Source organism: Juglans regia, chromosome 15 (assembly GCF_001411555.2).
Source record: "Juglans regia cultivar Chandler chromosome 15, Walnut 2.0, whole genome shotgun sequence".
Lineage (NCBI taxonomy): Eukaryota > Viridiplantae > Streptophyta > Magnoliopsida > Fagales > Juglandaceae > Juglans > Juglans regia.
In genome coordinates this window covers 4,344,652-4,354,620 of record NC_049915.1, presented here as the reverse complement: position 1 = coordinate 4,354,620, position 9,969 = coordinate 4,344,652, and the positions used below count along the sequence as shown (strand labels likewise).

The 9,969-nt window shown below is 38.3% G+C and overlaps 1 protein-coding gene across 1 annotated transcript; it reads left to right on the top strand.

Annotated features, from left to right (window-relative positions):
* Positions 1 to 6,457: 6,457 nt before the first annotated feature.
* Positions 6,458 to 8,660, top strand: LOC108990335 (probable isoaspartyl peptidase/L-asparaginase 2). The gene is made up of 4 exons (XM_018964275.2): positions 6,458 to 6,761; positions 7,155 to 7,388; positions 7,701 to 7,787; positions 7,903 to 8,660. Exons 1-4 carry the CDS (start codon positions 6,600 to 6,602, stop codon positions 8,398 to 8,400), a joined length of 981 nt encoding a protein of 326 aa, XP_018819820.1. The 5' UTR covers positions 6,458 to 6,599; the 3' UTR covers positions 8,401 to 8,660.
* Positions 8,661 to 9,969: the final 1,309 nt, after the last annotated feature.

The window sequence follows — 9,969 nt, the reverse complement described above, 5'->3', positions numbered from 1 at the left end:
CCTTTGAAAAAGCCGAAACAAAAAAAAGGGGGGGAGGAATCTGTAGATTCTGTGAAAGACACAACACGTGATGCGAATCTTTGGGAGGCTACAACACAGAGTAGCTTTGTAATTGAGAGAGAGAGAGAGAATCTTTGAAGATTCCACGACATCTGTGGCTGATTCTGACGTATACCAATCTTTGTGCTGTGGTTTTGTTCAATGTCTTGGCCACTTGTTCGGCTAATTCGTACAGTACTGCCAAAACCTCAACTTGCATTGGTTTTAAATACAGATCGAACATCTTGGAAATGTAGTCTGGAATCTGCATACTCCTCTGCCTGTGCTAGCTGCTACTTTCATTTGTGTCATAAGTACTACTGATCAGGAAAAACAAGTGTTTATTGTTTTATGGTATCTCTTTTTTGGCATAGTTTTTGATGTTTTCTTATTTAATTATCTTCTTAAATGGCATACCCAATGAAGCTAATATAGAAAAGATATGTATAATGGTATCTAACAATATTGAATCTCCTAAGCTTCACCACCTTCCATTAATTGTGTTTGTCATATTCTATACCTGACTATCTATCTATCTATCTATCTTGTCAGGATGAATCTCAAGGGATTGAAGGTCGATGGAAAGGGAAGAACTAGGCTATGTTTGGATGTTGAGGTAATTTTAGATGATCTGAGTCGATTTATGAATAATAATATTTTTGTAGATCACATTGAGATGTGTTTGAATGTAAATAGATCATAATATATGTTTTAATATATGAAATATGTTGAGATTAGTTTAAATTTTTTATAAAAAATTAAAAAAATAGTGGGTCTCATCAATAATAGATTTAATATTTCAAACCACTTATCGATGGATCGAGAATTGTGTCTAATTTGTTGGCAAGGAGTAGTACTTTGTTTTTTCTCCTTTGTTTTGAGACTTGAAATGTCAAATTTATAGTACAATTACTTGTGTTGAATCAATATATACATATATAATCAATGTGCTTTTAGCTTGAATTAATGTCTGATACATCAATTGATATCTAATGAAAATGACATCTTATTTAATATCTAATGAACTCATATTAATATCGAACCACTTCTCACGTGCCACACAATTATTAGTTTGCATTATATATTAAGACTAGAAGTTGCTTAATTACGCATCTAAATACATAGCTACCTCTTTTTTTTTTTTTTTTCAAACCAATCATATATATAAATCAAAAGAGAGAACAACGCTATAGAGTTATAGAATAAATACAGTACATAAAGAAGATCTATGGGGGGTCAAATCCAATATGAGTCCAATAGAGAGAATCATGAGTGACAGGATCCTGGATACTACTTAATGAGTTAGCAACCCTTTGAGCAAGCTCATGTGCCTTATGGTTGGCACTTATGGGAACATGTAGAGATCTCCAGTCCATGAATTGACTGAGTTGGTGCTGACAATCCTCAATGATGTTTTGGATAGACCTATCAATGTCTTCGTGGTTATCACTGATGGCTTTGTGTACAAGTTGGGAGTCGCCTTCTAGGAAAATAAATTGAGCTTTGAGCGCCAAAGTTTCCTTGATTACCAGTAATGCTGCTTGAGCTTCACCATAGAGAGGGGTGGATGCTTGGATGTTTTTTGCCCATGATTTAAAAATTTCTCCATTTGAATTGCTGCATATGCCTGTAATAATGGTGAATTTTTTTCAGATAGCTGCATCATAATTAACCTTCATGAAACCAAGGGGAGGGGCTGACCAAGTTGCTTGATTGAAATTGTTTAGCTTTTGTTGCCAGCCTGTTGTATGTTCCAAAGAAAGGCAGTTGATTAGGTTGGAGATCTCTAAGGTTGAAGGGATTGTTTGTCTAATATTGGCTTTGTTGCGGTACATCCAAGTTTGGTCCATGGCTATGGAGGCAAATATTTGAAAGGGATGGGTTTGGTCAGGGGAGAGGTTTAGAGTGGGATTAAGAGAAATTATCAGATTGGTCCAATTTTGAATGGAATGGGTTGAGAAGGTTTCAATGTCGAGGGGCCAAGGGGATTGACGCCAAATAACACGGGATAAATGGCATTTAAGGAAGATGTGTTCAAGAGTGTCGGGGGTGGAGTGGCAAATTGGACAAGAGATATCTGTTGTGGTTGGAAGGTGAAGGCGAGAGGCAATAATGGTTTTTGTGGGGAGGGAATTCCAGATGATTTTCCAGAGAAGGAGTTTCAGAAACTCCTTTTTTTTTTGGACAAACAGGTCTTAACGTCAATTTTTTTTTTTTTTTTTGACAGTGTTTCAATAGAATGCGAAGAGTTCTTCAAAAAGGGGACGAATATTTAATAAAAAGGTCGAAAGAAACCATCAAACCATATATAGGTGGACAACCTGCAAAGACTTTCATCAGCTGTCCGTCCTATTAAAATCTTGATCATGAATATATATATGAAGAACATTATGATATCACACACACGTCTTAAAAAAAAAAAGCACTAAAATAAGCAACAAATGCTTCTTAATTTTTGAATGAACATGGATATCTGAAATGGCAGCTTTGAGGCTGTAATTTTCTGCAGAATCGAGTCCCCAAATCACTCAAACAATTAAGCTGCAAGCTGCACCAACAAAAAAATGAATCAAAAACAGCAAAAACAGATGGGAATCCCAGGCTCAGTACTGTTATTTTAGGACCCTAAACATGACGAACTTGATGATGATGATGAGTAAGGAGTATTGTGCAGGTCGCATCATGACGATCCACTACAAGAATCGAAAATCAGTTTTTTCCCGGCATTGGAAATTCGCTGCATTAAGTGCTTAAATCGCCCTAGTTGAGTATTTCCAGTGATTTATAAATCGCTGCACGTCGTTGCATTTCTTTCTTCCCTTCTGTTTTAATTCAGTGAATATCAAAAGTCACCATAAATAATAACTTTTTTCAACGTTTTTTTTTTTTTTCACTGCAAATATCAAATAAAATGTTGAAAATATACATTCGTTTGTAGGGGGCAAAGGAGCACGCACGCATGAATGCATGCATGCAGATCAAAAGTACCGAAGGTTTTGGAAGTGGAAGTGATCATACAATGTACACAGAAACCGGTCGTGTCGCTGACGGGGACATTGTATGAGTCATCATCATCCTCAACTAACCTCAATTTTGGGAGTGCTCTTAGTTTTACCCCCACAATAATTCTATGTTTGAATTACCTTTCCTTTCCGCTTTACCTTCTATTTTGTCCGCCGCCTACCCTACTTCCTGCCCATTTCACAAGCAGTTAGCTGCTGCGTAGAGCCCACCTGAGCCATGCAGCCAGGGTTTCTTCTTTTGCTTTTTTGGCCACCATTTCTGCATTTTTGTCTGTTCTCAACTTCTGCACAGCTTTTCGGATTGAGAAATGTTTGGATCCCGAATTCGGGAACTAAAAAATATCTCAAATAGATTTTTTTTAATTAAATAATTAAAAAAATATTTTTTAATGATATTATAAATTTTTTATTTTTTTAAAAACTGTTTATAATGATTAAAAAATTACATGAAAAAAAAAAAAGATGAAAAAAAAATATTGGTCGGAACAATTTTAGAATTCCGAATTCGAAACCCGTAACAGTACTCTTTCGAATTTGCTGGAGCCAATAAGCTTTTGATTTCAGATATATTCTCTCTATCTCTCTCTCACATTATAGTGTTTTTTCTTTATAATCTCACTGGCCTAAAGAGTTCTGACAAAAACATATATATATATATAATATATAGATATATATAAGACAATCTTGATTCTTATCTTCGATATACAATTGCTACATTCTTAGTTGGTTTGATAACTACGAGCCCACGTTCAATGAAAGCTTAATTAGCTAGATCCAGTCATGCAGATAAGTGAAAAACATAAAATAAATGTTAGTTTTGCACTCCTCAGTTTTCGTGATTATATATTTAAACGTTCAATTAAATATTAGATTCTGTCAGTGATCTGGAATAAAGTAATTACTTATCTTGTTCTAGACCAGAATTTGTCAATTCATGGATTTTTCACTTAAAGCAATCTTGTGTTGGATTTATGGAGCTTGATTTATTGTTGTGGCAGCTCGACAATGATTCATTACCATTTTTGAGTAGACTTTTAATGAGATTTGTGCCATGAAGCGTAGGCTTGGCACTGTTTTTTATTTAGGAAGCGCTAGACAGAAAGCTTGCCCCACTTTCACTCAACTTTCAGCTCGATCGAAGCTTAGACAAAATGTTCGCTCAAGTCTCGCTCGACAGTGGGCTCGAGCGAAGTCCAAGCAAAGAGTTTGCTCGACATTCGCTCAACTTGATGCTCGAGCGAAAACCAGATTGAGAGTTCGCTTGATATGAGCTCAACACTTTGATCGAGTGAATATTGCATAAAAGTAAAAATTAAGACTTCTACCGTGTAACCCTATAAATATATTTATTATGAACAGTAATATTTTTTTCAAAGTGTATTTTATGATTTTTCAATATAATAAAATCATCTGCAGTTCCGTAAATGTAGACATATTGCCGAACCACATAAATTTATAACGTGTGATTGATTGTTTGTTTATTTCTTGTTTAATTACTTTTGCTTCTTTGTCATCGTTTTTCACAACATCTTGTCCATTCATTTGATCTCAAACAAAGATGTAATAAATTTTTAACCGGATGTAAGCCAAATAAATTAATGGTTCTAGACCGGAATCTAATGATCTGTATTACCATAGAAAAGTAGTAAACTTGTTATATCTACACCTTTAATATGAAATAGGCTTGTAAAAAAAAGAGACATGGAAGTACTTATTATGGCAAGGAATCGTGGGAGGAGGAGGAGCTGAGTATTGATCTACTCAGCAAGGGAAGTATCTGTTTTTTGGATTTTAATGATGTCTTTTGTTGCATCGCTACGTAGGTCTATCAGCATCAGTACTATTAATACTGATCTCCAGACCAAAAAACAGCAGCACCTGTGTCGACTCATGTATCAGAGTACTACAATCATTCATGCTAGCTGTTGGTTCTTCGAATCTGCATCGTCGTCATCGTCGTCGTCGTCGTTGCTGATATATATATATATATTTATATTCCTAGTTAATTTCCTTTCCGGCCATCCCACGCGACGAATGCAAAAAACAATCGTCACAAAACAGATATATAAAAGAAGCTCATAATCTAGCTGTATAAATGTGATAGGCTGTTGCCCAAGAAACATGATCTGGTTCCATTATTTCTATGATAAGCTTCTATTTGTGAGAGAACAACACGTTTATCTGATTTGAGAATATTTAATGATTTGCTGCTTAAAATAAAATGTTAGGTGCATGCGTATATTTTGCAGCCAAATTTGATTGAATGAATGTGATAGTATTGGCATTAATTAGCTGCCGTTTAAGTTTAGATAGTGAATTGAGATAAAAATTAAAAATTGAATAAAATATTATTAGAATATTATTTTTTAATATTATTATTATTTTGAGATTTAAAAAAGTTGAATTGTTTATTGTATTTTATGTAGAAGTTTGTTAAAGTTGTAATAATGAAATGAAATAGGCTAAGATTGTGTCTCAATCCAAATTGAATCAAGTGGTTTAGTTCTTAGAGTATTGACATTAGCTATCTAAGTATTCATTTGAGTTTTCTAGTAAATTTAAAGTCTCAAGTTATGATTAAAATTGGAATTAAGGGAACACATACAGCTTTTAACCATCTAGATTCCTTCTGTTTGGTTCCCAATGGGTAGGTGCCACTATAGTTACATCTAGATAGAAATTAAAGCTACCTTTAAAAAAATGCAAGTATTCCTTGTTTCCTTTTTTAAAACTATATTTATTTTGTGTAATTAAAATGTTAATGGAAAATATGGCTCCCTAGCTAATATATCTTCCCTTGAAATAGTGCAAGGATGTAGGTATGCTATCCGCCCCAACAGGTTGGCAACAATCGGCTATCCTATCCGTTGCATTCGCATGGGTCGGGGAGGAGGAGAAGTGAGTTTGGTCTCTAGACCCCGACCCTCTCTAACATGGGTTGGTGACCCCACTTGAATGCTGGCCAAGTGGATTGACGTATGGACCATCCGCTCCACCCATGGTATCGAGTGGCAAAAGAAAGAGAGTTGATAAAAGAGAGTGAGAGGAGATGGAGAGAAAGCCAAGATACAGAGGTGAGATTAGTGAGTTTGGTGAGAGTTGATATTATTCTAAAATAAAACAACATTGTTTCATTTAATTTTTTTTTTAAATATATGTATTTATATATATAAATTTGGGCAGGTGGGTGAAACCCAGGCGGGGCAGGACTCCGCCCCACCCGGCACCTGCCCCGCTTTTACCATGGTTCTAGTGCTGGCCGTCCGCCCGCCCGATATGGGTAGACAACCCTGCCCGCCCCATGCATGTCCCAGGCGGGCCAGGTGGTGGTACCCGGCCCCCACCAGGGATGGATGCAAAAAGGAATCTAAATCACAATTAAACTCGATACACATAGAGCCTTGGAGTCCGCCCCAGCTGGCGGCAGCTCCTATTTAAACGCACCAACTTCCCCCAGTATCTTCTCGTAACTCAGTAACGTACTTTCGCAGCGACAGCGGGGGAGAGCGAGCGAGCGAGAGAGCCGGAGAGAAAACAATGGGAGGGTGGGCTATAGCGGTGCATGGTGGCGCTGGTGTGGACCCAAATCTCCCTCAACAGCGTCAAGAGGAGGCCAAACAACTCCTCACTCGCTGCCTCAATCTTGGTATCTCCGCTCTTCGCTCCAATCTCCCTGCCATCGATGTCGTCGAACTCGTTGTACGTCTCTCTCTCTCTCTTTCTCTGTGTGTGTGTGCGTGCGCTTTTCTTATCTGTCCCCTTCAGTTTCCCTTTCCTCTGTTATGTCGCCATGCAGTAACCTTCGGCATTTGAATCCCACAAAAGAAATAGGAAGAAAAAAGTTGGAATCTTGCGAGTACCGTCACTCCAGCCCCTTGTCTGTATTCCGTTTCGTGTATATTTTCTTGGAAATAAATAAACAAGTGCGAAGAAAAAGTCGTACATATCCCATTTCTTTTTATGATTGTTTAATTTGTTTGCATGGCCTCTGTGTCTTGTCTGCATGATGGAATGCCAAATGGGGCTGTGTGTTGGAGTTTATTACCGACAAAAACAACTTTAACATTCTGTGATTTGGTTTGCGCAATACAGGTTAGAGAACTGGAATCCGACCCCCTGTTCAACTCCGGCCGTGGATCTGCCCTGACGGCGAAAGGTACTGTGGAGATGGAAGCGAGCATCATGGACGGGTGTGGGAGGAGATGCGGTGCTGTTTCGGGCGTGACCACCGTCAAGAACCCCGTCTCTTTGGCCCGACTCGTCATGGAGAGATCTCCCCACTCCTACCTAGCTTTCTCCGGCGCCGAAGAATTTGCCAGGCAACAGGTCTAATTTTCACCATAAAAACTAAAAAGGTTCATTTGGCTTTTCGTTTCACGTGTAGAAGGATTGTACACTTGGTTCCGCGTGTTTGTTGTACTTGGTTCTGCTAATGCAGTTTGTCCTGTGGCTATACTGCTTTTTGTGTACCTGTATTTGGCCCTATTTTTAGGTTGATTTTCTGATTTAAGAACTAATCGTTGAAGTGGCCAGTGTTTAATCCTTTCATTCGAAAATAAAAATGCATGCCGTTAATAGTACAAGGGTACTGAATCTTTGCTCTGTTTTCATACATGGTGTGGATTTTAATTTCTGCAGGGTGTGGAGGTCGTGGACAATGAATATTTCATCACGGAAGAAAACGTGGGAATGCTGAAATTGGCAAAGGAAGCAAACACCATCGTGGTACTTATAATCTGTAATCTGTTTGATTATCTACGATCTTCAAAGAGAAAAATGATGAAACCAGGTGATGGGAGCTGGATACCCACTAACTTTCCTTAAAATGTCCGGATCTCAGTTTGACTACAGGATCCCAGCGCTTGGATTGGAGACATGCAGCGCCGTGGTGGAGAGTCCAATCCAGATGAACGGGCTGCCAATCAGCGTGTATGCGCCGGAGACGGTAGGGTGCGTGGTGGTGGACAGCCAGGGAAGGTGTGCGGCTGCAACATCAACCGGCGGGCTGATGAACAAGATGACCGGTCGCATTGGAGACTCTCCGCTGATCGGTGCCGGGACCTACGCATGTAATCTCTGCGGGGTGTCGTGCACGGGAGAGGGCGAGGCAATCATAAGGGGCACTCTGGCGCGGGAGGTGGCGGCAGTGATGGAATACAAGGGGCTGGGGCTTCAGGAGGCTGTGGATTTTGTTGTCAAGGAGCGGCTCGATGAAGGGAAGGCTGGCCTCATAGCAGTGTCGAGCAAAGGGGAAGTTGCATGTGGGTTCAATACAACTGGGATGTTCAGGGGCTGTGCTACTGAGGATGGATTCATGGAGGTTGGCATTTGGGACTGAGTGGGGGGAATTGGCTTCTTTTCTTGCTGGTTTGGTTGTGTTTGCTGCTGCATGCTCTCAGCTTTAATTTGGCTGCGTTTCTAGTGTTGTTTCATGATTTCATTACATTGGGGCTACCTTTCATGTAATCTATACGCCCAAGTATGTAAAAAATCTTGGAAATAAAAAAAAAATGCCGAGGCCAAGTTCCCTGTCTCTCTCTTTTTTGGTTTTCTAACCGAAGTCGGCTTGAGACTGGTGCATGTTGTGAGATTTGAGAACATTGGAATCAAAAGATGAGAAATAATATTTATAGTTGTAAATTTTGCACACTTCTTTAAAAAACGTTGAGATTTACATAAAAAATTATTTTTTTAATGGATTCAAAGGGAGTATGTCATACGGGACTCAGACACTCTAAGACTAAGATTGTATTTAATATTACTCATAAATGAATAATTGCTATATATAACCTCATTTCAATTCCACACGTTTGATTAGGTTAATAACAGGGAAACAAATAGAAACCTTTGCATTTGCGAATTGGTGTATTGTTGTTAAAAGTAGATACAATTATTAATTAATGTATGTTGCAAAGTAGAAGTTGGCTCCTGCTTTGGTCGTGGAGATGGAAGGAAAAGCAGTTTTGCTACGTACAACCGGCTTACGCAAACAGGATGCAACCGGCTGTACGTGGCAAAATTTACGTGGAAGAAAAAATAAGTAAAATAAAAAATAAAAAGTAAAAAGACAAAAACAGAAAAGGACAAAGTTTTTTTTTTTCTTCCTTCAGTAGCAGACTACACTTTGAATATTTTTTATTCTCTTCTTCCTCTTCTTCAGTGGAGTAGCAGACCACGGGCAACAAAGGTTAAGACAAATTTTTCTTCTTCCTTCGGTGTAGCAGACCACGCTCTGAAGCAAACAACATTATCTATTTTTCTTCTTCGATCGATAGCAGACCATTACGGCAACAAAGGTTCACACATATATTTTTTTCTTCCTTTGCAGACCACACTTTTCATTTCTTTTATTTCCCTTCTCCTTTTCCTTCTCCAGATAATTTCACTTTTTCTGAGTTACTGGTTCTCAGATAATTTCATCTTCATACAATTGCTCTAAATTGCGTGTGCTTCCATTTCAGATGGTTTTCGGTTGATTTTAAATTTGGGAGTTCGATTCTGAGTTCTATTTCTTCATGGCTCTGTTTTGATTTGTAATTAATTTTCAGTTGTGGAGCTTGGTTGGGTTTTCTTCTAGTTTGTAGATATGGGTTTTGGTCTATTTTAATTTTGGATTTTGATTTCGAATTTTTTCATCTTTGATTTTAATGGATTTTTATCAATTTGGTTTTTCTCCATGTTGATTCTAAACTTTGGTTATTGTTCTAACCCATTGAAATCCCACTAGTCCGAACCAGATGCTAGGAAGGTCATATCCTCTACTGCTTACAAGCTAGTGAGGAAAAAAACGAGGGCCTCGTTATTGAAACAATATGTAAAAAAAGGATACCAGAAGAGCATGAAACAGATCTCTACCAGCAGGAGAAATGCACCCACAGAGAAGCATCTGCTCGTTGACCATTGTTCT

Bases quoted from the DNA above. Each gene is read 5' to 3' on its own strand.
- LOC108990335 (XM_018964275.2), top strand. From the start codon at position 6,600: ATGGGAGGGTGGGCTATAGCGGTGCATGGTGGCGCTGGTGTGGACCCA. The intron at 6,762-7,154 runs GTACGTCTCTCT...TGCGCAATACAG, and splicing joins TCGATGTCGTCGAACTCGTT to GTTAGAGAACTGGAATCCGA. The intron at 7,788-7,902 runs GTACTTATAATC...TCCGGATCTCAG, and splicing joins AGGAAGCAAACACCATCGTG to TTTGACTACAGGATCCCAGC.